We start from the raw sequence: 27,525 nt of genomic DNA on the forward strand, positions 1-27,525 counted from the left end.
GGACCCTTATCTTATTCTAACACAAAAATTAACCCAAAATATATTAAAGACTTAAACAAAAAACACAAAAGTCCTACAATAAAACATAGAGGAAATTTTGACATTGAACTTAGCAATGATTTTATGAGTACAACCTTTAAAACACAAGCAATGAAAACAAAAACTAAATAACAGAGTATGCTAAAATAAACTGTTTCTGTACAGCAAAGGAAAGATAAGATGACCCATTTAATAAAAAGAGAGCTAAAATAAATTATTTACCTAATAGAAGAGTAATAGCCCAAATACGTAAGGAACTTCTATGACACAATACCAAGGAAAAGAAAAAAACAAAGAAACAAAGAAAGATGCTCAACACCACTGAAAATCAGGGAAATGCAAATCAAAACTGTGATAAGATCTCACCCTTATCAACAAGATGCTCTTTATGGTCTATTTTCATATTTGTGAAATCACAAAAACCCAAAGAAGCTATCCTAAAAAATAACTTTCAACTCAGTAGATGAATGTTGAAGTGCCCAGTGTGTATCAGACCAGGTAATTACAATGTAAGCAATAAAAAGAAATTCAAGTAAACAGTGATAACTCTGGACCTATTTGTTTAAATTGTTAATTAGGGACACTAACAATTAAAGCACTTACTATACTTGTAATCCTAGCTACTTGTAAGGCTAAGAGATGGAGGACCAGAGTCCAAGGCCAGTCAGGAAAGAAAGAGTTCATGAGACCTCTTCTCAACTAATAGCTGGAATCAATAGCAATGCCTGTCATACTTCTTTCATGAAAAGCACAGAGCCTTTGAGATCTAAGCTAGCCTAGACAGGAAACAAGACCCTATCTCATAAACAGACAGAGCCTATTGCAAAACAGAGCTAGAGGCATGGCTCAGCAGTAGAGCACCCATCTAGCAAGTGTGAGTCCCTGAGTTGAAAGCCCAGTATTACTAACTAAATAAACAAGGCAGTTCAACTAGTGATTCTTTGTCTTAGTGAGGTCCTGAAGGAGGTGAATGGGCCTCTGATTTTCATAATTAAGAGAAAAGTGAGAAAAATCTTCTGACTCAAAAGAGCAATAATCCTTTAACCACTATGGATGCTTTTCAGCTTGGATCCTATCCCTCTCCAACCTTCTTTTCCCCTGCTGTACCTGTAAATTCAATTCCAGATGCATGTTGGAGACAATCTTGGAAGTCATTTGCAGTCATTCTAACTGGGCACCCAGTCTTCAGTTGATTCAAGCCAGAATGGAAGGGAGATGAGTGATTAGCACCTTGACCTCCAATAATGACACAAAGGACCCTGACCTCAGGCCACCCAGCTTCTTTCTATATTCTAGAGGGTTTCTACTTGATTTTGCATGTTGAAGGCTATGCCAAATGCACTGAAAGTAAGGCAAAAGTTCCAAGCCTTAAGCGGGGAGCTGTGGTTCATGCCTGTAATCCTAGCTACTCAGGAGGCTGAGATCTGAGGATCAGGGTTCAAAGCCAGCACAGTCAGGAAAGTCCATGAGACTCATCTCCAATTAACCACCAGAAAACAGGAAGTGGCACTGTGGTTCAAAGTGGTAGAGTGCTAGCCTTGAGTGAAAGAGCTCAGGGATAGCACCCAGGCCCAGAGTTCAAGCCCCATGACCAAAGAAAAGGAAATCAAAAAAAAAAAAAAATCTTCAAGCTGCAGGTATGATGTTCTAGGTGTTCACGGACTTTGGCCCATGAAAAAATAGGACCCAATTCAGGGACAGAGCACATGTGACAATAAGCAAAACTCAACAGTGTTAGATCTTCAGGTGGCATTGCAGGGCTGAGGAAAACAAAGTTGAAATTGCATTCTGTTCCCTGGACACTGATTACTTGTGCCTCATGTTCTGTATCTTTAAAGTGGGCTGTAACTTGCTTTGCCCACTAAATTTCTCCTGTAAGAATGTATAGATAAATATGGGAGGGGTATGATTCTAATTAGCAAATATTAATACCTCAGGCCTAGGACACACACACATACACACTCACCAATTTTTCAGCAAATATTTATTTATACCTACTATGAACCAGGTGCTCTGTCAATGGTTGAACTAAGATGAATAATGCAGAAATTATTTCTGGTCTTATAAAACTTACAGAAAAACAGGGAATGCAAAATAATCATTGTGTTAAAGCATTATAAGTGATAGAACAGGACAAGTACAGGACTCTAGAAAAGATATCTAGAGGGGGAGGGTGGAGGAGGAGTGAATTAATAGCGCAACACATTCTCGTCACTGGGAGGATTGGTATACATGCTGAACAAGGTGTTAAAGGCATGAAGGTCCGCACTGTAATGCACAAATGCACAGGAGCAGAAATCACCAAGGCTGGGTGATAAATAGCATGGAAAGCCATGTAAGGATACTGAACTCCCCCCCCCATGTTAATCCTCATAGAACCAGTGAAGAGCTATGAACAGAGGTGGAATAGAGCACATTCACATGGGAGAAACATCACATGGCTTCAATGTGAGGAGCGTGTGGAGGATCTTGGAGTGCTGAGGGCACAGATGCGACCAAGGAGTGAACATCCGATCCTTTCCTCAGAGTTATGGAAGGCATTTATAAAAGCTACGTTCATCGCTCCATTTGGAGTGAGTTCTTCTCTGTCTGTTTTCAAACCGGGTAGAGACTTTTTCTCACCCAGCATCTCTCCCTTCTGAGAAACAACTGGCTGAGCTGGAAGAGAATAGCTCTTGAATTATCACACAGGGTTCTTACCACAGGATTCTCTGAGTCTCAGAATCGCTAGGCCAGCTGTTTGAGCCATGCAAATAGAAGAAGAGAACATTTCACAATAAAACTTAGTTGTTTTCCTATCTAATGGTAAAGGCTTGCTGGGGTTATGACTCTCAAGTGGTAGAGTTCTTACCTAGCAAGTACAAAGTCCTGAATTCATTTCCCAGTACCTTTTTTTTTTTTTTGTCTGTCATGGGCTTGAACTCTGGGCCTGAGCGCTGTCCCTCAGCTCTTCAGCTCAAGGCTAGCGTTCTACCACTTGAGCAACAGTGCTATTTCTGGTTTTCTGGTGGTTTATTGGAAATAAGAGTTTCACAGACTTTCTTGCTCGGGCTGGCTTTGAACCCTGATCCTCAGATCTCAACCTCCTGAGTAGCTAGATTACAGGCGTGAACCACTGATGCCAGCTCCAGTACCATTTTTTTAAAGTAGGTTCTGTAGTCTAGAGGGAGGAATGGAAGCTCATTGTATTCTCCCATCCCAACGATGTTCATTGTTTCACAGGAGTGGCCATGACTCATCTTAGAATGCTAAGAAATCACTTTCTAATCTATGAAATAAACTATCAGAACAAATGAACTTTGTGTGTCAGATTACAAGATCACCCTATAAAAGAGGTAACTGGAATCCCTCCCACTTTGATCCCATCTCTCATATTCCAGAGTAACAGGGGACTTCCCTTCCATTACTTGGCAGATTAGAGATGGGTTTTCTGGATCTAGTGATCCAGAAAGAGTGAATTATATGAGTGAGTGAATGAATGAATGAATGAATGGCAAAGAGGAAGAAATGTAAGTCTACATATTGGTCAGCAAGACTCTTACCCTTGCTTACCACAGTTAGCTGCCAGACTGGCAGTTAGGCGCACACTCTCCCATTAGCAGAATGTAAATTCTCCTCTGATGAATCTGCACTGCCATGTATCTCTATCAAACAGCCCCTCCATGCTGGGATCTGGCGGTGTATGACTATAATTCTAGTAGTACAGGAGGCTGAGATCTGAGGATTGTGATTTGAAGTCAGCAGGGGCAAAAAAAAGGCTGTGAGGCTCTTATTTACAATTAACCAGAAAAATAAAAGTTGTAAGTGGAGGTGTGGCTAAAGTGGGAGAACACCACACTTGAGAAAAAAAAAAAAAGCCAAACAAGAGTGTGAGGCCCTGAGTTCAAACTCCAGCACTGGCATAAAAAAGGAGGAGGAACTGGAAGAAGAGAAGGAGGAGTAGAGGAGGGAAGAGGAAAGAGGGAGGAGAAAGGAAAAGGAGGAGGAAAATAGTCCAAAGAATTTCGGGTGACTGCCTGGCAAGAATGAGGGCAGAGGACCTTTTTGTTCTTTAAAATCATAGGCCTTGAAAATTAAACTTTGAAAATAAGTCTTTTCAGATCCAAAAGAAGATTTAACTGAACCTGTGTGTTTGCAATATCTTCAGAGAATCGTGTTGTATATCTTTTCAACAAGAGCTTTGTAGAAGTTAGCATAGCAGAGCCTCAAATGAGTAACAGATTGCCTGATGTAATTTTCAAAACACTGTGAGTGAAACTGTACAGCATTCAACTTTTGCCAGTACTTAGTAAAATTATATGTATATATGATTATATATTTTTCAAACCCTATAATTCTATTTATAGAAATATTAGTATATGCACAAAAAATTCAAGAATGCTATCAGAAATGTGTTTGTAAAGGGAAAAGAGTGTAACCAAACATGGTGGCACAGACCCATAATCCTGACATTCAGAAGGCTAAAGCAGGAGGATTGAGAATCTGAGGCTAGCCTGGGCTACATAGTGAGATCCTGACTCAAAAAAAAGAGGGGTGGGGGGTGGGGAAGGGAGATAAAGAGGCAAAGCGAAGGAGAGGAATAGAAAAAGATGAAGGAACTGCGCATATATACAAATATTCAATCAGTGCATGGCTAAAGATGTACGTACGTACGTGTGTGTGTGTGTGTGTGTGTGTGTGTGTGTGTGTGTGTGTGTATACATGTGCATGTGCCAGCCCTGGGATTTGAACTCAGGGACTGGGCACTGTTCTTCAGATTTCTGGACAAGAGTAACACTCTACCACTTGAGCTACAGCTCCAATTCCGGCATTTTGGTGATTAAATGGAGTTAAGAGTCTCACAGACTTTCCTGTCCCCACTGGCTTTGAACCTCAATCCTCAGGTTTTAGCTTCCTGAGTAAGTAGGATTATAGGCATTAGCCACAGGCACCCAGCTTAAATAATTTTACTATATACTCATACTATAAAATCTTATATCAACTTTAATGGAATAATACTTCTGTGAGCAGGGACATAACAAGATCTCCAAGAATCACTGTTAAATAAAAAAAGAAACTAACATGCATACTACAAGCTTATTTATGTGAAAGAAGAACCTTAAAATGAGTGAGATGTGTGTATGTAAATGTATAAAAATGTAAAAAAAATGTATAAAAATGTAGAAACATCAGGCTGTTGTAAACATATCTCATTCATTCATTCTACCAATTAGCTATTCCGTGTCCTGTATTCCCTATCCAATAGCTCAGTGAACTTTCAAAAAAGATTGCAGAAAGCCACCTAATAAAGGGCTCGAGATCTTTATTCTGTAAAGAAAGAGAGGGTTTCCAGCAGGCCAACAATGATGGAATGAATGCTGAATTACAGGATCACAGAGGTGCACAGGGGAGAAAGGTGGCGAGCAGACAGACGCCGGGGACTGGAATTAAGCTGCAAGTGGGGAAAATGGAAGCCAGGCAAGGCGGAGATATCTGTGGGTCCTCCTGCCTTACGTTCTGTGCCTCTGCTGGAGTTCACAACCACCTCTCTGGACTCAAACCAACCCTGCGTTGGGCACCCCACCAAACCATTCAGGCTCCACGTCTCATTTCCTTTTTGATACCAAGGAGATGGTTTCAAAGTTCTCCTTGGACCTCATCTTGAAATCAGTGCCATCACCAGTCACCTCCAATCTGACACTAATAAAAGCTGACTTTACCTCAGCAAAGTGCCTTGAATCCACAATCCTTTTTCCTCTCTGCTGCCTAAAACCCACTGGTCCAGCACCACCACCACCATCACCCTGTCTTGTCCCTGTGGTAGAAGACTCATTATTAATAGGTTTTTATCTCCAAACCCTTGTGCTGCTGTTCCTAGATCGCTTTCCCTGGACTTAGCTCTGAAATGTCAGACATCTTGCAATAAGAACTACAATGATTTCGTGATCTCCATGGGCGAACTTTTCAGTGACTCCTCAGTATTACCTTGATGGCAAAATCTAAGTGTGATGCATTGGTCCTGCAGGTCCTGCCTCTTCTCCCACTCTTTGCTCTCAGTCATCCAAGGCTCTAGGTCCTCAGGGATTTCCCTCCATATCCACCACTTAGCACACTCTTTCCATACCATTTCATTCAAGATGGCTTAGGAGATGAGCAAGGAGGATTGCCAGTGAGTTCTTCTAGTTTGACAACTGTGGGAGAGAAACGAAAGCAGTACTGGGCAGAAGTCAAACTGCAGTGGCTCCTCCACAGAAATCTCAGTCAATCCATCAGGGAGTTTGGAAGATGGGCTGACCCTGCAAAGCTTATGTTGAGACTCAAGAATCAGGTGTATGGGCATATCTATCAGCCCTCAAAAGCCACACTGGGAAAGGGGACATGGCTTGAGCAAACTAGCTCTCTTCAAGTGAGACAGTACCCCAAAACTGATAGCTCAGAGCTGTGGCTGAAGTCTGTGTGTTGACACTAAAATAGCAATTTCTCATTTGAGCTCAAAATGCTGTGCTTAATTGGCTTTGGTACCCAAGAGAAAGAAAAGAGAAGTAAAATCCATTATGAGTGGCTCACAAACGCTCCAAGTACTTCCTCAGGAATGGTTGACTTTTAGGTCAACTCTCCTATTCTACAGATAGGGAAATAGAGGCCCAGGGCCCCAAATCATCTACAACCACACCGACAGTCCTATAATAAATCGCTAATATCTGAGTGGACACTTTATACTAGACTTACACTTAGATACTTTATGTTTACTATCCAATTAAATATTCATGACTATTTTTGAGGTAGGAATCATTATTGTTTTCATTTCACATGAAGGGAATCAGGCTTCGAACAAGTATCTGAATACTATTAAGTGCTAGATCTAAGATTTGAACCCAAATAATTCTAACTTCCATAGCTCACAACTATTAACCATGGAGATGAATTGCTTTTCCTCTGTGGACCAAATCACAATATTCAGCTTTAGGAGACTTGAGGAGTGTGTGTGTGTGTGTGTGTGTGTGTGTGTGTGTGTGTGTGTGTGTGTGTGTGTGTGTGTGTGTGTGTGTGTATTGTGTACATGTGTGAGTATTGCTGCTATTTTTACAAACTTTTTATATAAATTTTCATATGAAGTTTTACATTAAAAAAAAAACTTCAAGAATATATGGTACAAGTCAGGAGCTAGTGGCTCATGCCTATAATCTTAGCTTTTCAGAAGGCTGAGACCTAGAGGATGGAGCTACCTGGGGCAGAGGTCTTTGAGCTCCATCTCCAATTAACCAGTAAAATGTCAGCCTAGAGGCATGGATCAAGCTACAGAGTACCAGCAGTGAGTAAGAAAGCTGAGCAAGAGTGCAAGCCCCTGAGTTCAAGCCTTGATACCAGCACAAAGCAAACAAAAAGTATATATCATACATATATTATGTGAGTGATTCCTAAAGATGGATACAACACTATCAGGTAAGGCTCAACACTTTGTTTTCAGGGTAGAAGGAAGGGCTGGGATGTAGCTCAGTAGTACAGTGCTTACCTGGCATGATTGAGGCCCTAGCTTTGATTGTCACTCAACCCCACTAAGTAAATGGAGTTTGACACCAGGTACCAGTGGCTTATGCTTATAATTCTAAAGACCCAGGAAGCTGAGATCTGACAATTCAGTTCAAAGCCAGTGTGGGCAGGAGAGTCCACGAGACTCTTAACTCCAATTAAAACTAGCAAAAAGCTGAAAGTGGAAGTGTGGCTGACATGATAGAGTGCCATCCTTGAGTAGAAAAGCTAAGGAACAGTGCCCTGAGTTCAAGTCCCAGTAGCAACACAAAAGCAATTAATCCATAAAATAAAATCAAAACATGCTTTGAGATAAAAAAAAAATGCTTTTGATCAATGATTAATCAGAGACTACCAAGTAATTTTCCATTTCCACGTGTGCTCCATGCCAGGTTTTCAGGTGCTGAAGACCTTGCTTCTTCCATAGCTCTCAAGTCCCTCTGACAGGAGGAGTATGCATCTGAGTGCCTTTTGGCAAACCTGGGTTCGCTTCCCACCCACCCCAAGTACCCAACCTGAAAAAGAGCAGCAGCAGGCCCAACAAGGTGGCCTATGGGAGTTTATAAAAGGCTTTCAATGAAATCTGCATAACCACCAAAGTCACTCCCTCTTTCCCTTCCTGCTCCATCAAAATGAATGCAAGTTCAAGTGAAAAGACTGAAATGTGATTTCCAGGTGTAAAAGTAGTATTAAATTACAGTAGTATACTGTGGTCCAAGAAACTCTAAACTGTGTCAGAAAAAGTAGATTAATTTTGTTTAACAAACATCCATTGTATTCCTCCCAGAGGCCAGGCCCTGGGCCTGATGCCAGGCACTGCCCTGCTTACAGTGTTTGCCATTTAAAGCAGTGACTCTCAAATGTTAGTGATGAAAAGAATCACCTTGGAAAGTTGTTTAAAATGTTCTTTCTGAAACTCCAACCCCAAAGGTTCTGGGTTTTCTGGTAGATCTAAGCCTAAGGAAGATATACTTTAACCAGTTCCCACGTGGTTCTGAGGCAAATGGTCTTCGGGCTGCATCTTGAAGAACCTTGAAGAAACTTGACCTAGTAAATACTGAAATTCTGATGAACTGCTTAATGAAGTCACTTAAACTGAAGATGCCAGTGGGTGGCAGAGATATATCACTTCTAAATCCACCAGGGAACCTTAGAAAGACTTCTGGAAAGGTTTTCTGTGGACCAATACCACCAGTAAGATGCTAGCCAGGGAAGGACTGTGTCATCAAATGGCTTAAGAGAGAAAGAAAAGGGCTGTGAAGGTGGTTCAGTGGTAGAGTGCTTGCCTCGCATGCATGAGGCCCTGGGTTCAATTCCTCAGCACCACATAAGCAGAAAAAGCCGAAAGTGGCGCAGTGGGCTAGCCTAGAGCTGAAGAGCTGAGGGACAGCACCCAAATTCAGAGTTCAGGCCCCACTATGAGAGAGAGAGAGAGAGAGAGAGAGAGAGAGAGAGAGAGAGAGAGAGAGAGAGAGAGAGAGAGAGAGAGAGAGAGAGAGAGAAGGAGGAGGGAGGGATTCACAAAAGGCTTTCATTATAACAATTCAAGTGCGTCTCTGTGTGTGTGTATGTATGTATAAAATTCATCAACTTGTATACTCAAGCTTCATGTGCTTTACCACTACATATGTTTATCATGTGTATATCATAACGCCATTTTAAAAAAGGTTAAGGAAGTACAAGAACAAAGCCTGCAAGGGATATAGAGATGCCATAGCAGCAGAGCCAGTGCTGGTCAGTCATGCCTGTAATTCTAGCTGCCCAGGAAGCTAAGACTTGAGGACTGTGGTTTAACGACAATTCAGACAAAAAAAAGTCTGTGAGATTCTTATGTCCAATGGACCAGCAAAAAGCCAGGAGTGAAGGCATGGCTGAAACACTAGCCTTGAGCAGAAAAGGCCAAGCCAGACCATGAGGCCCGGAGTTCAACACCCTGAGTTCAATCTCAGTACCTGCACCAAAAAATAAATACATACATATATACATACATAAAAATAAAAGATATTGGGGATGGGAAGGTGGTTCAGTGGTAGAGTGCTTGCCTTGCATATGAGGCACCACATAAGCAGAAAAAGCCAGAAGTGGCACTGTGGCTCTAGTGGTAGAGTGCTAACCTTGAGCTGAGGGACAGGGCCCAGGCCCAGATTTCAGGCCCCATGACCGACAAAAAGTGAATAAATAGAGATATTATTGTAGAGGACATGGAAGAAAGAGTTGTGATACTGGCTACTAGCTGGTAAGAAAATGGAAATAAGAAGAAAGTCAGACCCCTCACCAAGGATGCCTCAGTAGTTGTCATAGTAGAAAGAGGGCTAGCAGGGGCTGGGACTGTAGAACATGGCACAACCCTGGCCTAACGTGAGGAAGGCCCCGAGTTCAATCCTCTACACTGCAATAAAATAAGTAAAACAATCAAATGAGCACTGAAAATGGACGTTGAAGCCGGGCACTGGTGACTCACGCCTGTAATCCTAGCTACTCAGGAGGCTGAGATCTGAGGATCATGGTTCAAAGCCAGCCTGGGCAGGAAAGGCTGTGAGACTCATCTCCAATAAACCACTAGAAAATTGGGAGTGGCGCTATGGCTCAAGTGGTAGAGTGCTCGCCTTGAGCTGAAAAGCTGAGGGACAGCGCCCAGGCCCAGAGTTCAAGCCCCACACTGACAAAAAAAAAAAAAAAGTTGGCAACTATGAATGTAAATGAGTTAGTGAGTTCAGGTAGCTTGAGCCAGACACCAATTGACTAGGAAGAGAAAGAAGGAAGAAATCAGGGAGAGAGGGAAGGAACGGGGCACACAGAAAAAAAAGGGGGGAAGGAATGGAAGGGGAGGGCCTGGCCCTAGGGAGAGCTTATAATCTTGTGGTTCTGACAAGCCATGTGGTTTTGAGCAAGTCATTTGCTCCAATCCTGTATGCAGATCTTTAAAACGGGGCTGGACCTCCCAAAGCTACCATTATGAATCAAAGAATGGCATGTGTGAGATGCTATTTGTAAGCCAAAAAGAGTCGCTTAAAGGCTACTCATTAGGAGTATACACTGTGGCTCAGGGTTAAGCCCGGGTGGAGGTGCGCATATGGCCCAGTTCAGCAGCTTCCCACATCCTTCTCCAACCTGACCACCAAACAAACCCACAGGGCTTTGGTGAAAGGTTTTCTTTCCTTTTCTTTTCTGCTCTCAAACAACTTGGATGTTGCTTTGTGCAGCCCTGCATCTGTGATTCTTCTTAGCCCACCCACCCTGCAGCTGTTCCGGAGACTCCCGGGAGCTCGCCCACCTTCCCCGGGGCACAGCCTGCCATCGCCCCCGGAGCCACCGCCTCCTCCCTCCCTATCCAGTGAGTCTCCAGTTGGGAGTCCCAAGGACTCACCAGAGGTTTCCAGAAACCAAGGGAGCTTGCTGGAAGCCCTTGGGAGAAGAGAGTAAACAACCCCAAGCACTAAAATTAAAGGAATTGTCTACAAATGTTTTTTTAATTAAAACAGTGATTCTTTTTTTCCTCCCAGGCAGAAGGGGCTCTTTAGGCAGTGCCCTGAGTGGCAGGCTTAGAGCTCAGCAGTCCTGCCCAATGCCAGGGCAGGAAAAGGAGAGCTGAGAGGAGACAGGTGGAAGTAGAAAGCCAGGGGGGAGCGTGGGGAAGGCTGGAAGGGAGAATTTGCTAGGCACCTCCTTTCAGGATGTCCTGGGAGTAGAGGCTGGGCTTCTTAGGAACCCCAAAGCTGGGATTTTTGTGTTTCTTTTTGTTATGTAAAATTATGCCAACTTCCTCCTCTCCCCGTCCCCCCCCCACCCCCCACTTCTCCCTTCCTGGAGGGTTGCTGCCACCAGTCTTGAAACTGGACCCAGAGCCACCCACAGCCTGGTCCCTGAGACAACAGGGACACGAGGAGGAAGAAATCTCAAGATCTAAGTGTGTGTGTGTGTGTGTGTGTGTGTGTGTGTGTGTGTGTGTGTGAGCAAGGTGCACGCAACAGACAGAGGGAGGAGGAGAAAGTAAGGGAGAGAGAAGTGAGGGGGGGAACAGGAAGGGAAGAGAGCTTGGAAGAAGAAGGAAAAAAAAATCAAACCCCGCAAAACTGACAAAACCGCAGTGACTTAGAAAAACCAAAGTGTGCGGGCAGCTGTTCTGCTCCTAGCCAAACTGAGAACTCAGGGGACCCCGGGGACCCCAACTCACTTTAAATACTTCACTGCCCACACTGTGCCACTGTTTCCTTTAGATTGGGGGTACAAACACACACAACAAAGGAGTGGGGAATTTTGAGGAGCCTGGCTTGTATGGGTGCTGTGTGGTCCCCACAAATCCAGATGTGCAGATTCCACAGGAAGGACCCCCATAGCTGTGGCCACCGCCCTTGCTATGGCCCAGGCCACACAACCTGGAAGCAATGGCACTGGGCGCTGGCGTCCACCCGACAGTCCCAGCGTCCCCACAATCTTATCTTGAGACTCTCCATCCCAAACCACACCACTACTTCGCAGGTCCAGGGGACCAGGAACAGGGCGAGGTCACCCCCCCCCCCACCTCTAGGAAATAAAACGTCTTTCATTCTTTGGCTCCCTCCAAGTTTCTCTTTGCGAAGAGACTTGCCCTAAGTCAGAAGAAAATCTTGCTTGTTTCGGGGTTCCTTGATTGCACAAAATCCCAATTGAGATGATGTTGCTGGGGAACTCTAGAAACTGTGTTCCTATTCAGAGATGATTTCTAAATTAAGCAAGAAACGTGTAGTGGCAAGTGGAAGGGGAAGGAGAGAGGGGTGAGGAGGATGGCTACCATGAGGACAAACAGACTGACACATCCAAAGAAATGGACCAGATCCTCAGAGCCAGGTGTCCCTGCCTCTCCAGGAACATAGTGCACTCAAACCTTATCCCAAGGAGTTCACAGAACCAGACCAAAGGGCCCGTTCACGGCCCCCTGCACCCAGGAGTTCCCAGGCCGACACCATTTGCTGGTTCTTCTTTTTCTTCTTCTTTTTTTTTTTTTGGAGTATTTTTAAAAATCCTTTAAATATAAGACAAAAATACATCTCAATTATCTTCATAGATATATATATTTCACTCTCACCACATAAATACAAAACATCCAGATATCCAAAACATTCAGAACAAAGTTAGTAGCCAGGATTCAGTGACGCCTACCCGCGTGTGAATCGTTATTTTCTTCACTATTTGCCTAAAAAAAGGGGAGGGGGGAAGAAAGGAAAAATAAAAGCTTCCGACGTAAATAATTTACAATAAAGTTACTATTTTAAAAATGTTTTGCGCTCGCTTCGGATGGACAGATACATTCTAGACACTGCGGCCCCTCAGGTCTGGGTCTATGGTTTTGGTTAAAATGCGGGTGGCCGCAGCTGCGGGGGACTGCGGTTGCTGGGTGGCATCAAGTTCTCATTCGAAACCACTGCAAGCCTGAAAATGGGGCGTGAAGGAGATCTATTCCCTACCTACCAGCCAGGCAGGTAGCGGGGACGTTCTGACTGAAGTCCTCCCTCCCCTTAGAACCAACTCCAGGCATTTCCTGCAAGCTTGAACGGGTTTGGGATCCTGCGCGTTTGAGAAGAGGAGGCGATGCGGGTTGATTCGGGTCAAATCCAGCAATCTTGCCCCTGAGCTGTGCTTCTGGGAGACTTGGGGAGCAAAGCACCCATGCTATGTCTGGGGACAGTCACCAGCCACCTTGCTTCTCTCTGGGAGGAGCTGGAAGCAAAGACTACCTCCCAAACAGCCTTGGAGAAAAGATGCTGAAGATTCTCTCACTAACGACCTTGGCTTTTCCTTTTCCTTTTCCCTCTTTAAATTGCTGCCTGAAGTCACAACATCTAGAACTTTAACTTCGCGTTGGCCAGGGATGCGTTCTCTAACCTTTCTTACACCTTCCAAACTCCACTATCACGAATATTAAAAAAAAAACCGTTCAGGTTTCCTACAGTAATTAATACTCTTTATTGCTGATTAGATCATCGTTATCACCACCTTTGCCCTGCTCTGGTGTTCTGGTTGAGCATTTCCTGGGGGGTGGGGATGGGGAATTGGTGTTTTACCCTCTAGGGGCGGACACTGGGGCAGGGATTGTCCGGTCAGGGAAGTTGGAAGTTCCCAGGGGTCCTCAAAGAGGGGCCCCCGGGCTCTCAGAAAAGCCCCTGGGTTATCTCTGGCAAGAGGCAGAAAGGTCTTCCTTCTTGATCTAAAGAAACCTACGAGCCTTTTCAGGTGGGGCGGGGGCGGAGGTAAAGGGGTGCTGCGCGTAGCTTTCCTCCTTCAAATATTCCTAGGACGGATCCACAGCGACCGCGTAGGCCCGAGGGAGCGCGGGGTCCCGTGCTGCGGGTTTACAGCCGGTCGTTTTCTCTTCCAGGGCTGGGCATTGCTCGGGACATCAAGTTGGCTAATTCCGGCATCCCCCCCACCCCCAATTCTTTGGATTGCTCCAGGATCGAGAAGGAAGTTGGGGAGAAGGCGGGAGGTACGAAGGCCAGGCAGAGGGAGAGGAGAAGAGCTCAAGTAAAATGAGATCGGGAGCCGCGCCTCGGGGAAGGGCGCGGCTGTCGGGGGCCTGGCGGGAAGCGGGAGGCCACCGCACAATCCCTGCGCGCCTACCGCGCGCGAGTCCATAAATATCACCACAATAGATACTATAAATATAAATACAGGGAAACACTTAAAATCAGTCCAGCGCTTTTTTCTCGGCCCCTTCTTTATTGTTGGTCCGGGAGTAAGGCTCGAAGGCCGAGGAGCTCAGGTACCGGGCTGAGAGTTCTTGCAAATTTCCCGCTAGCGAACCGGCCATTGTCAACGGGGCGGAGGACAGGCGACTGGCGACGGAGCCGAGCAGGGAGGGCACCGGCAAGCTGAAGAGGCCGTGGGCCGCGGGCGCCGCTCCCGCGTGCAGTCCCCCCGGCCCGGCGGGCCCGGGGCCCGGAGCACCGCCCACGGCGGGCGGATGCTGGGACGCGGCGCCCGCGGGGCCCGGCGCGGTGGCGGCGGCGGCCGCGGCAGCCGAGCCCGCGGCGGCGCCCGCGCCCAGGGCGGGGAGGCTGGGCCCGCGCAGCGCCGAACCCAGGGCGCCGGTGGCGCAGGGCGGCAGCAGCGCGGGCAGCCCGGGCGGCGACAGCAGGCGACCCTGCTCCAGCAGCCGCAGGACGCTGCACGTGGCCGCCGTCTCCGACACCACCGAGCGCAGCTCCGAGTCCTTGCCCTGGTCCTTCTTCTGCTTGGTGCGGCGATTCTGGAACCAGACCTTCACCTGCTCGCCGGGGGCGCGAAGAGGGCGGCAGAGAGGGGCGGGAGAGACGGGCGTCAGCGACCGCGGGCTCCGGGGGGCGCCCCCGCCTCGGGCCCCACCCCGCCGCCCAGGGCGGGCCTCGGACCCGCCGGGCCCGGAGGAAGCTAGCGCCGCCACCAGGGGACCCCGCTCCGCTCGGCTGCTCTTCCGGGTGACCACGGCCGGCCGGGCCGGCACCGGTTACCAAAACAATAAAAACCCAACGCCGCGCTAACGCGAGGGAGGACCAGAAGGATCTCACGGGGCCCGACCCGCAGACTGGTGAATCAGCGCCATCCCTGAGCCCCAAGTTCCCATGGAGGGGTGCTAGGCCTGGAGCAGGCTGGGCCCGAAGCCGGGCAGCAGGTGTTGGTTTTGTTTTTGTTTTGTTTGTTTTTTTTAGCTTTCTTGGGTCCAGGCTCCTTGCTCGATGGGCTCAAACTTAGCCCCAGAAGTGCTGCCCCTGGTGAAGGCTGCTGGATTAGGTTAAGACCACACACACACACACACACACACACACACACACACACACACGCAACAGGCAGCAAGCAGGGAAGGTGGCTGTAGCCAGACTAACTAATGCAGGATGGACTTTACAGGCCAAGCGTTGGAGAAAGCTCTCCAGCAACTGGGTAGGGGGCTTTGAGTGGTACTTTTAATTTACCACGTCTGCTGCTTTCCATCATAAACTTTGGAATCATGGGAGGAAGACAGGGGACAGGACTAGACGAAACACCACACTTAAACAGCCTCTTTCCCTTCCTCCCCCCCCCCCACCTCTGTGCCTCTTCTAGCCTAAGGGTAACCTAGCATGGTAGCTATGTGGCAAAAACATCCTATCTAGACTCTGGAGCACTAAGAGGTTGCTAACAGAATAGGAATTTCTACTATGCCAATTCAGAATGAAAAAGAACCTCCTGTCTATTCTGTCTTTGGTCTTCCGCACAGCAGCCTAGTTTTCAGGCCTAAAATGCCCCCCCCCCCACGCCCAACACACACACCTGCTTGGTGCTTAGCACTGGGAGACAGACCGGTCCTCAGTAGGAAGACTGTCTTACCTAGCCCAAGCTGGTGTGAGTCCCCAAAGGACTTCCACAGAGTCCAACTCCTAGCTCTATGGTAACTCTGGGCCTGGGTCTCATACGCTCAGCTCAAGGAGCATCATATGGATTTAACGGAAAGCACAATTGGTAGTTCTGGGTCTCAAGATCCCAGACCTTCTACTCCCAAACCTTACACCATTGGCCTAGAGAATGGGGTCTTTTAGAACCCCAGACTTGAAGGAACTCAAGGCAAGATGCCAGCCAGATATTCACAGGCAAGGTTGTCTGTGAGTTGTATACCTTCCCGATCCCACTTCCTACAGAGTGGGCCTGGCTGCCGTGGCAAACTGAGAGCCTCAAAGGGGGAATGGTACTAGGAATCTGGCCAAATCAGGGTGTCCCCCCCACCCCAAATCGTTGCTTTGTAGAGAAGAAACTATCCAAAATTTCTCGGGCCTGGAAAGTAATTCCAGAAAGATCAGACTTGGGGGGTCTCCCGGGCCAGGCCAAAGAGGTGCAGAGCTTAGGCTCCAATGTCAAGGGCAACTTGTGGGAAAGGGGGGACGCTTTGGACCTTTTTTATGCCCTGACTCACATCCCCCCCCCTGCATCCTCTACTTCCCGTGGGAGGCTGGGTTCGAAGCCAGGCTTGGCATTGCGAGAGAGAGCACAAGCCGGGTGGAGAAAGAGGCTGGTGCGGAACTGTGAGCAGCCCGGCTGCCTGGTACCTGGGTCTCGGAGAGGTTGAGCTGCCGGGCGAGCTCGGTCCGCTCCCGGCCCACCACGTATTGGCAGCGCTGGAACTCCATCTCCAGCCGGTACAGCTGCTCCGCCGTGAAGGACGTGCGCGTCCTCTTGGGCCGGTCCAGGTCCAAACCCTTAGGCAGGATGATCTCTCGGATGGACCCCTTAGCATCTGGGGAAAGGGAAATAAATGTCAGCCACTGGAAGCCTCCCATCTCCCTTCGTGTCCTTTGCCTCAGCTGGATTTGGGTACACAGTCTCAAGCAGCCAGGGAAGGGGGTGGCCAGTGGCGAAGCAAAAACAACTGGGTGTGTTGGGGAGAGGTAAACGGGCCTAACTTTACACCATCGACTACAGGAGACTTTGTCTTTGCAGACCCTTTGGTGAGGGAAGATAGATGGACTCCCCTTACCCCCCCCCCAAAAATGTCAGTTTCTTCAGGCCTGGGGAGACTCGGCTGGGAGACCTTGGTCCCTTGGAGGCTGAGCGTGCCCTCGCCGCCCAGCGCTCGCCGGGCTGCTTCCAGGCTGTTGAGCACCCTGCGCTCCCTCGATCCCCGCACCCACCCCCGAGTCTCCGACTCGAGTTCGTCCGGGTGGCGCGCTAAGAGGAGGGACAGAATTCCGGACGGCGGGGCCCGGCTCTCTGCTGGTGGGGGTGGCTCCGGCCAGTGCCAGGTCTCCCCGCCGCCGCTGCCGGGGCCGAGCGCGCGCGGCGCCCCTAGTAAGGCGGGTTGAGCCAAGCCAAGTCAGGCCGCTCCACAACCCGGCTCGGCCGCGTTGAGCCGCAGCGGCCTGGCCTGGCGTGCAGCGCCAGGGCCCTTGGCCCTGCGCGCCCACTGACCGGGGCCGTAGCGGGTGATCGGCTGCTGCTCTCCCGCGCCCCGTGCTCCCTTGGGTGCTCTAGTCCACCAGGGCACAGGGCCCGCTGGCTGGCTCCCCGCAGGTCTTCCCGGGCTAGGACGCTCCTATACCTCCCCGGAGATACCCTTTCCTTTCCTAGGTCGGAGGCTGCAGCTCGGCGGCCAGCTCCATCCGGCAGTCCCTCGATTTCCCCCGTAGCCGAGGGGCCCCTCGCCTCCAGGGCTGGATGATCGCGGTCTCTCTGGAGAGCACGCACGGGTGAGCTCCAGCCTCAAGTCCCCCAGCGATCGCTGGGACCCGGGATGGGGCGGGGGCAGCAACTTTCTCCGAAGTACCAGCCAGCACCCCTCCTCGTGCGCCGGGGTCCGCGCGCGGCTCAGACCCCGGAGTTCTCCCCTCCCCAAGGACGCGCCCCGCAGCCCTGCCCATCCCTACCTCGGACCAGGATCCGGCGGCAGTAATCCGGGTCCGCGGCCGAATTGGATTTACTTTTGTTACAATCTTCAGCGGCGCCCGACGCCGGAAAGGCGCCCTGCGGCTCCTTGAGGAAGGCGGCCGGGAGGCTCGCGTCCGCGCCCTTCAGCTCCCGGCTCTCCTTGTGCGCGTTCTTGGACACCCGGGCGGCCTCGGTGTCCGAGTGGCACCGGACGTCCATTTTGTCTGGTTTCCCGAACATAGGCAAAACAACACACACACCAAAAAAAGGGGGGGAAAAGGGACAAAGGAGAAAGGAGAAGAAGGAGGGGAAAAAAGGAAGAAAGAGGCGAAGGGGAACAAAACCCCTCCAACGCAGCCCTGGAGCTCGATCGGGCGAGAGGCGCAAGGCAGAGCGGGGTGCCCGCGGCCAGCAGCGGGTCAGCGGCGGCGGGGCTGGTCCTGGACCCGCGGAGCGGCGGTGGGGCTGGTCTCGGATCCCGGCGGAGGCCGCCTCGTCAGCGCCGGTGTCCTCGGAGCACGTCCAGTGTCCCCAGCCCGGCGATCAGGTAGCGAACAGCGCAACTCCGAACGGCAGCGGCGCCCGCCCGCCCGCCCGCCCGCCCGCCCGCCACTGAGCCGGCGGCGCGGAGTTGTCCGACACCCGGGGGACGCACACACTCGCCGTGGCAATTGATTACGGGTAATTTCGCGGCCCCCACGTTTCGGTTACCTCATGAATACACTAAATTGTTTGGATAATATATCAGATCGTAATGGATGGTTTCTGTCCTTGTCCCCAATCAAGTAGGGGTTTAGCCGGTGAATAAACGGAAATGATTGGTCTTGCTTTCAGGAAACACAACAATCAAAGACCTACACTTCCAGAAAAACTTTTGACAAGATTCATCCTGAATTGTTAGTACCATTAGCAGGCATTATTAACTTTCCCTGTGCCTTTGACCCTCCTGCTCACGTACTGGCTACAGAGGCTTTCTCTACCCTCGCCAGAGAGAGCTGAAAGAGGGGGGCCTGGAGGGGGGGAAGGGGGAAAGACCCCTCGCACACCCCGCAGCAGAAGAAAGCGGTTGTCTCTAGGTGGGTAGAGGGAGGGAGAAAAAGTTTCCCCCCAAAGTCTCTCCCACCCCCACCCCACACTTCAAAAAAAAAAGCAAAAAGAAAACGCCTAGCTTCTCCCCCAAGCGACAACTCCTCAGCACACCTCGACGAAGCTGAAGCTGACAGCCATCTTTAAACGGCCACCTCTCCCCATTGAGTTCCAGTTGGGTTTCTTTCGTGCCTGCACCTCTAGAAGCCCATTCAAAGGGCAGCTTTGTACTCAGAGTACAGCAGGAGAGAGGGAAAGAGTGAAAGGAGGGGGGGTGGAGAGGAGGGAGAGAGAGAGAGAGAGGAGAGAGAGAGAGAGAGAGAGAGAGAGAGAGAGAGAGAGAGAGAGAGCCCAAAGCAACCAGAGAAAATCTCAACTGTGAGATCTGCTTCCAAAAAAAAAGTTTTCTCCTGGCTATTTCATTGTCTCTGCTACAATATCTTTGAGAAAAGCCACAGCCAGTAATCCAATAAGAGCATTGATTAGGCTACAATGATTCAATTCAAGCGCCTGGCCTTGTGCAAGGAGCATGCTCCAGCCCTTCTCGTCACCTTGCCGGGCCAGAAGCCCTCTCCACGCTGCTCTCCCCATTCATTCCTTTATGGGAAATGCGGAGCAGAAAGAGTGAAAGATGGCAATTATCTAATTGGACTATTAACAAACAGTCCTCTGAGTGCGGCGGTCTGGCGTGGCTCCTGGGCGGGGGAAGGGCCGGGCCGCGCTCGCCGCCCTCATTCACAAAGAGCGCGGGGGCCGCCGGAGGAAAGGGGGTTCTTTAAGGGGGGGGGAGGAGAGGAGAGGTGGGAGGTTTGGCTGAGAATTTTTCCACACAATTCCAAGAATGGGGAGGAGGTGGGCGGGGGAGGAGGAGTGGGGGCTGGAGGCGTGGGGGGGTGAGTGTGTGTGCGGCCCCGAGGGGCTGCTCCGCGCCCCGCTCCCCCCATCCACCGCCCCTCGTCCGCCCCGTCCGAGCCTCCGTCTCCGCGCTCTGCACCCCGCGCTCCTTGCCCTCGGGGGGGGGTGAACCCCCCAATCGGTCCCCGTGGGGGCCATTTGCGGCCCTGTGGGCCCACCTCGAGCTCGTCTGTTCAGTGTTGGGGGGGGTATTCCAAGCAGCCCCCCCGCGGGGAGGAGGAGGGAAGTCCCCAGGACCGCCCTGTTCTGAAGATGCTGGGGGGGGGGGCGGGGAGAGGAAATTCAGACAACTTTCTGGTTACTTCCTGCGCGGAGCAACCCCCAGCCACTCACCTCCAGACTCCTCCGAGGGCTTCGACCCCGTCCCCAGCGGGCCGAGCGGGCCTGGAAAGGTCGCGGGGCTGTGAGAGCCGGCTGCCGGCCCGGCTGCGCCCAGCCCCTCCCGCCGCGCTGCAGGGGTCTGCGGGGCCCGGGCCAGCGGACCTCGCCAGGTCCAGTGCGCAGGGAATGGAGCGTTCCCAGTGCCCGCTGAGGAGTCCCTCACCATACCCTCGGCCCCCGGGCCACCCCCGGGGCTCCTGACCCCCAGCCTTACCGGTGCCTCCTGGTTAAAGACTTGGAAGAAAGTCTTTTAAAAATAAAACCAGCCAACCCACTTCCTCTTTTAGGCCCTCGGTGGGGAGACCCTGCCCCTGGGTTTCCCCCCTAAGGCTGAAGTGGTGTATTTTGTTGTAAGTGGGAACTCCTTATTGAACACTGATTTGCAGGATGCATACATTCCCTTAGTCGTCTTAGTTCTTGGAGAGGTAACTACACCCAACTTTAAAGGGGGAAAGAATGGAAACTCAGCTACAACCCCTCCTTGCTTTGAGTACCTTAATGTTAATTCCAGCAATCTGATTATTTAGCATCAATATTCACTGCTTTTGTCCAAACCATCATGAAATAGTATTGGAAACACGAAGTTCTTTTTGTTTTTAATATATAATGTTTCTTCTTCCTCCTCCTCCTCTCCTCCTCCTCCTCCTCCTCCTCCTCCTCCTCCTCCTCCTCCTCCTCCTCCTCCTCCTCCTCCTCCTCCTCCTCCTCCTCCTCCTCTTCTTCTTCTTCTTCTTCTTCTTCTTCTTCTTCTTCTTCTTCTTCTTCTTCTTCTTCTTCTTCTTCTTCTTCTTCTTCTTCTTCTTTCTTCTCCTCCTCCTCCTTCCCCCCTTCTCCCTTCCTCCTCCTCCCCTCCTCCTCCCCCTTCCCCTTTCACTTCCCCTCCCCCTTCCCTCCTCCTCCTCCTTCCCCCTTCCTCCTCCCCTCCCCTCCCCTTCTCCTTCCCCTCTCCCTTCCCCTCCCCTTTCCCCTCCCCCTTCCCCTCCTCCTCTTTCCCCCTCCTCTGGGCTTGAATTCAGAGGTCTGAGTGGTTCCCTCCCATTTCAGCCACACCTCTACTTCCAGCTCCGCCCCCACTTATTTAGAGATGAGCGCCCTGTGGACTTTCCTGCCCCAGATGACTTTGAACTGTGATCCTCAGATCTCAGTCTCCTGATTAGCTAGGATTACAGAGTGGGGCCATCAGTGCCAGGCAGTGATGTTTATTTCTAGTCAGGGGCCTGTCTTTGGGTGCATTGCTCCCCTACATCAAGCTGATCTGAGGAGAGTAAAATCTGCCTCCTGGGGAGGCTGTCATAATGTCTAGGAATTAGCAGGCTGCTTCAGTGTTGTCCCCCAAATTAAAGGAGAATTCCAGCTTTTTTAAAGTTGGGGCTCCCTAAGCTTTCTGAGGGCAGTGACACCCCGCACTTTCTGAAATGCAGACTATTCCTGGAGAATCCTGTGTGGAGAAACATCTGGTTTAATTAAACAGACTTCCACTAATGTCTGGAGAGGTCGGCATCCGTGGCAAACTCAGGCTGCCTCTAAAGCGCTTGGGTTCACCTTTACATCCTGAATCAAGGACAAACTGTTCACTAAGGGAACTCACAGGCCCTAGTCCTGACTGCAGGTTGGCCTCCAACCATGCTGTTTACGGGGATGTCCTTCTGGGCTCTAAGCCTTGGACATTACTAAAGCAATCAAATGAAAAACAGCCTATAACCTGGATTTGCTTTCAGATTTTCATAGTGCCTTGCCTTGCCTTTCTTTTCCTTTCCTTTCCTCTCCTCTCCTCTCCTCTCCTCTCCTCTCCTCTCCTCTCCTCTCTTCCTCCCCTCCCCTCTCTCCCCTCTCCTCTCCTCCCCTCCTCTTCCCTTCCCTTCTCTTACCTCTTCCCCACTCCCTACACACACACACTCTCTCTCTCTCTCTCTCTCTCTCTCTCTCTCTCTCTCTCTCTCTCTCTCTCTCTGGATTAAAATTCTGTGGGCATCCATCCAGAAAAACCATGACAGGTTTCTGAGAGGACACAGCAGAGGACACAGTTCTGCAATGGAAATTTCAGGAAAGCAGCTGCTGCTCCTAGGAAAACCAAAGCTCCATGTTTACTTGCAAAGAAAGGAGGGGACTCACTCAATCATTTGGATAAGCTGACACAAGCCTGCCCCACACAGCACACACAAGGACACGCAAGGCTGCTCCAGGTGAAAGTGTTTTATTCTTTTAACTAAATTTGCCTCCCTCCATCGCCAGTGCCCTTCCTGCCCCCACACTGCTGTCTGCCCCTGCAGACAGACCCAGAATAGAACAGGAGAGCTGGAAGGATTTGTAGAGACCATCTACTATATAACTTTCATTTGACTTTGACAGTTGAGGAACATGAACCTGGAAAGACAAAGCAACTAGACAACTAGTTAGTGGGGACCTCTGTGCTACCCTCACCATTTTCTGGCACACAGCTAGAGTGTAGACTCTAGGAGTGTAGACTCCCACCTCAGGCTCCCAGAACCCTCCCAGAATAAGATGAATGTACTTTGGGGGACTGCATGAAAGGATGTGGTATCAATAAATAGAATCACAATCTGAGTTTTGTGGAGAGGGGCCATTTTCATATTTCCCAACTCTGCCCACTTACTTCTGGATATAGTATCAAAAGGCAGGACTTTAATTTCACAAAGAAGTAGGAAGTGAAATATAAGGGCTGAACATCAAAGATCCTCAGGCTACAAGTAGGTTGAGGAACTGCACACTTGATTGTTGGGGACATTGTGTCAAAAGCAATTGCTTAGCTGAGCACTCCTGGCTCTCTCCTGTAATCCTAACTACTCAGAAGGCTGCCATCTGAGGCTCACAGTTTAAAGCCAGTAAAGGCAGAAAAGTCCATAAGACTCTTATCTCCAATTAATGACTAAAAAGCTGGACGTAGAGTTGTGACTCAAATGGTAGAGCACCAGTCTTGAATGGAAAACTGAAGGGAGAGTGCCCAGGTCCTGAGTTCAAGCCCAATTCTCTACACTCACAAAAAAAGTATCAGAGCTTGGGGGGGGTAGATAAGTGGTTGCCTAGCAAAACCATAGCCCAGTGATTTAAACAATACAAAAAAAATTTTTTGAAGTGCTTAACATGAATAGGGCCCTGGATTCAACCCTCTGACCAAGGTGATTTTAAATTAATAAATGAACTTTTGGCTCACATCTGTAATCCCAGCTACACAGACAGCAGAAATGGGAATATCATGGTTCAGGAAGGTGGTGAGACTCTTACCGTTTTTTTGCGGGGGTGGGAGGGCAGTCATGGGGCTTGAACTCTGGGCCTGAACACTATCCCTCAGCTCTTCAGCTCTAGGCGAGCACTCTACCACTTGAACCACAGCGTCACTTCTGGTTTTCTGGTGGTTTATTGGAGATAAGGGTCTCACAGACTTTCCTGCCAGGGCTGGCTTTGAACTGTGATCCTCAGATCTCAGTCTCCTGAGTAGCTAGGCTTATAGATGTGAACCACCGATGCCTGGCAAGACTCTCTCTTTGAAAAAAGCTGTGGATTGTTGTGTATGCTTATAAAAATCCAAATTCAAGGGAAGCAGAGGTAAGAGGATCAAGGTTTGAAGCCACTGGGTGAAAGTAAGAGACCTTATCTGAAAAAAAAAAACAAACCTAAAAGCTAAAAGAGCTGATGGCATGGCTCAAGTAGTAGATTATTTGCAATAGGATCTGAATTCAACCTCTAGTTTTTAAAATAAAAAAAGAATTGCTAAGGGGAGATGAGGCAACCAGAAATTAAGTCTTTCTAACAACAAATCAGGATTCTTTATAGTAATTATTAAGTAAAAACAGAATATTTGTCATTAATACAGACTTTCATCTCCAAAGAAAGCCGCCCATGAATTCATTCTCATCTGATAGTATCCTCACTTTTCAGAAAGTTGTTGGGATACAGAGAAGAAATTGAAATAAGAACCAATACTGAATATCCACAATGGAAAATGAAGCTATAAACCCAAGTTATTCTTCCCCATTTGAGCTCAGAATTAGCCAATGTGCAGAGAGTGACATCCTGAAGTATTCTATTTACATTTAAAGCAATTAGACTTCATTTCCCAACTTTGCATTTTGTACCAAGAAACTACTATCAATTATTTATTTATCTTCTATAATGAAGCATCATACAAATTTGGGAGGAGGGTCTTAGTCTGATGTAACTCACGCGTTCAAAAACAAACAAACAAATGTGGGTTTTGGAGTCAGGTTTTTGATAAAATAAATTCAAATCCCAGCTCAATTACATAATGCGGCACATGGCTTTAGGTTTTCTTCACTGTGCCTCAGTAGTCTATCTGGAAAATAAGGTTTGCTCTAGTTGCTATAAATAACTAAAGTATTTAGAATAGTGCATAACACTGTTAAGAAACACTTACCAGTAGTGTTCTTATTTGGATATTTCCTATAGGGCCAGTTTTGCATAGACAGAACCAGAAGTGCCCAGGAGAGAAGCTAAGAGCCAGCCAAGGGCACCTGATTGGCCCAAGGAGTTTGTGGCAGAGCTACTTGGTTTCCTATTGGTTCAGTACTGTATAGCAGTCATAAGCAGCTAGTATTTGCTAAGGACATGCTAACTGTTCTTATCTCATCGAACTCTTGTGACAACACTTTGAGACAGAGCAATGACAGGTACCCTTTGAGCTGGATTTTTAAAAAGGCAGTAAATTTCTTGCTATTCCTCTCATCAAAGAATTCCTTGCTATTCCTCTTATCGAGAACTATGGGCTATTTCTCCTTTAGTGAATTTGACTAGCATGTGACATACTATAATCAACAAAATGAGAGAGAAGTGACTCTTGGGGAAGGCCCAGAAATGGTTCTATAGCTGCTCATGGAAGCCAACTGCTCCACTATTAGGAAGACAGACTAGTCTCCTAGGGGAAAGAGACTACGTGGAAGATTGGAATATCTTAACTACTAATACCTCACAGTCAGGTGCGCCACACCCTCTGGATGTTACATCCCGGGTGAACTTGCAGTTGAATATACCCTGCCATGAACCAATCATGCTGTTCAAAGAGCAAAAACTTGAGACAGTATATGGTGGAGCCAGGCTCCGGTGGCTCACACCTGTAATCCTAGCTATTCAGGAGGCTGAGATCTGAGGATCGTGGTTCAAAGCCAACCCGGGTAGGAAAGTCCTTGAGACTCTTATCTCCAATAAAACCACTAGAAAACTGGAAGTGACACTGTGTCTCAAGTGGTAGTGCACTTGCCTTGAGCTGAAGAGCACAGGGACAGTGGTCAAGCCCAGAGTTCAAGCCTCATGACCGACAAAAAAAATTTAAAAAATTAAAAAAAATATATATGGTAGACCTTGGCTTAAGCACTCAAGCTCTGGATAGGCTTGTTATGCAGCAGTGAGGATGGAAATTCCTATATTAGAGATGAGAAATCAAGGCTTAGGAAGGCCTGGGATTAGCTGGGCACCAGTGGCTCATGCCTGTAATCCTAGCTACTCAGGAGGCTGAGATCTGAGGATTGCAGTTTAAAGCCAGCCCTGGCAGGAATGTCCATGAGACCCTTATCTCCAATAAACCACCAGAAAACTGGAAGTGGCGCTGTGGCTCAAGTGGTAGTGGTAGAGCACTTGCCTTTAGCTGAAGAGCTCAGGAACAGCACCCAGGCCCACAGTTCGAGCCCTGAGACCCCCCCACCACACACACACACCTGTGCTTTATCCCTAATCTTGAAGCTAAAAAAGAAATCCATTCTGGTCTCTAACCCAGGATTGTCTGGCACCAAAATCTATGATAGCAACTAAAGAATTTTCTAGGACCTTCCATGAAATAAGAAGTTCTAAAGAAGAGTATATGCAGTTACTTTTGTTCTTTCTCTATTTCAAACATTATCTACAGTAAGCCAAATAAATAAAAAGACAGAACATGCTGGGCACTGGTGGCTTATTCCTGTAATTGTAGCTGCTCAAGAGGCTGAGATCTTGCAGACCCAGCCTGAGCAGGAAAGTTCTTGAAACTCTTATCTCCAATTAAATATCCAAAAGGCTGGAAGTGGAGCTGTGGCTCAAGTGGTTGAGTGCTAGATTTGAGCACAGAAACTCAAAAACAGCACCAAGGCCCTGAGTTCAAGCCTCAGAACTGAAGAAAGAAAGAATAAGGGGGGGGGGGGGGAGAGAGAGGGAGAGAAGGGAGAGAGAAAGAGAAAGAGAAAGAGAAAGAGAAAGAAAAGAAAATGATGCATGGTACTCATAAACTGCCATGTTGAATTGAAACCTCTTTGTACGGCTACTTAAAGATAATAATAATAAAAATAAAACCAACAAATATGCAAAGAAACAGTTTTATTCTGGTAACTGGAGACTGCTCTTTGAAATTCTCCAGGTGAAGCTTTCTGGGAGAAGGATGATTTTATTACAGTATTTTCTGGATCATAAAAACCTTGAGTTTTTCTAGGAAATCTGTCTTACAAATTTGTATCTTTCTAACAGGAGTACATTTGTGCTTCAAAACATCTTTAAACCCATCATTTTGTAAAAATTCCTTACCGCCTGAAAAGCAGCTGGAGCCATTTATTCAACAAGCAGGTAGTGACATCTACTCCATGCAGGTCTCCAAGAACTCCCTGAAGCAAAAGCGCAGTGTTTTCACTTCAAGAGGCAGGATCACTTGCCAAGAGTCCCCTGTTCGCCAACACCTCCCTCCACCCAGAAGACAGCCACACTCAGATAAGGAAGAAAACGAGGGCAAAGGACACTAAAAATCACTATCTGCACATCTCAGATTGAATCCCTTGCTGACATGAGACCTTCTCTGTCGCTCATTCATGCTTAACTTTTCTGCCAAATTCTATTGAGTCTAATTCTTCCATTTCCTGGCCAGCAGAAGCTTAGAGGCAGCAAATCCAAAGGGCAAGTACTGAGAGAGGCAGGAATGCTGAAGACAGTGAGAATACACACCAAAAGCAAGTCTTGGAGAGGGACAGGAACCAAATGACTCTAAAAACGTATTGCTTTGGAAGGACACTTTTCTTGGAGGCTAGTGAGGACAATCTCAGGTGCTCTTGAGGCCTTGAATGAAGAATAGAGAGCGGCAAGGAGCTCCAGAAAGATGGCTCCTTGCGATTAAGTGGCATTCATTTCAGGCGACAGAAAGAATATTAACATTTGAGAAATATTCTAATATAAAAGAAACAGAAAAATGACACTCATGTCATACATACCAACAGGAAGGGGAAAGCCTCTGACATGGTGAAAGGCATAAGTAACTGTACC

The 27,525-nt window shown here is 48.4% G+C and overlaps 1 protein-coding gene across 1 annotated transcript; it reads right to left on the reverse strand.

Moving 5' to 3' along the window:
• Positions 1–14,149: 14,149 nt before the first annotated feature.
• Positions 14,150–18,198, reverse strand: Vax1 (ventral anterior homeobox 1). The gene is made up of 3 exons (XM_069987907.1): positions 17,895–18,198; positions 16,581–16,768; positions 14,150–14,791 (listed from the first exon to the last, which is right to left on the reverse strand). The coding sequence occupies exons 1-3, from the start codon at positions 18,133–18,135 to the stop codon at positions 14,213–14,215; spliced, it is 1,008 nt and encodes a 335-aa protein (XP_069844008.1). The 5' UTR covers positions 18,136–18,198; the 3' UTR covers positions 14,150–14,212.
• Positions 18,199–27,525: the final 9,327 nt, after the last annotated feature.

The sequence above is a fragment of the Dipodomys merriami genome, unplaced genomic scaffold (assembly GCF_024711535.1).
Source record: "Dipodomys merriami isolate MVZ:Mamm:240054 unplaced genomic scaffold, mDipMer1.0.p SCAF_35, whole genome shotgun sequence".
Lineage (NCBI taxonomy): Eukaryota > Metazoa > Chordata > Mammalia > Rodentia > Heteromyidae > Dipodomys > Dipodomys merriami.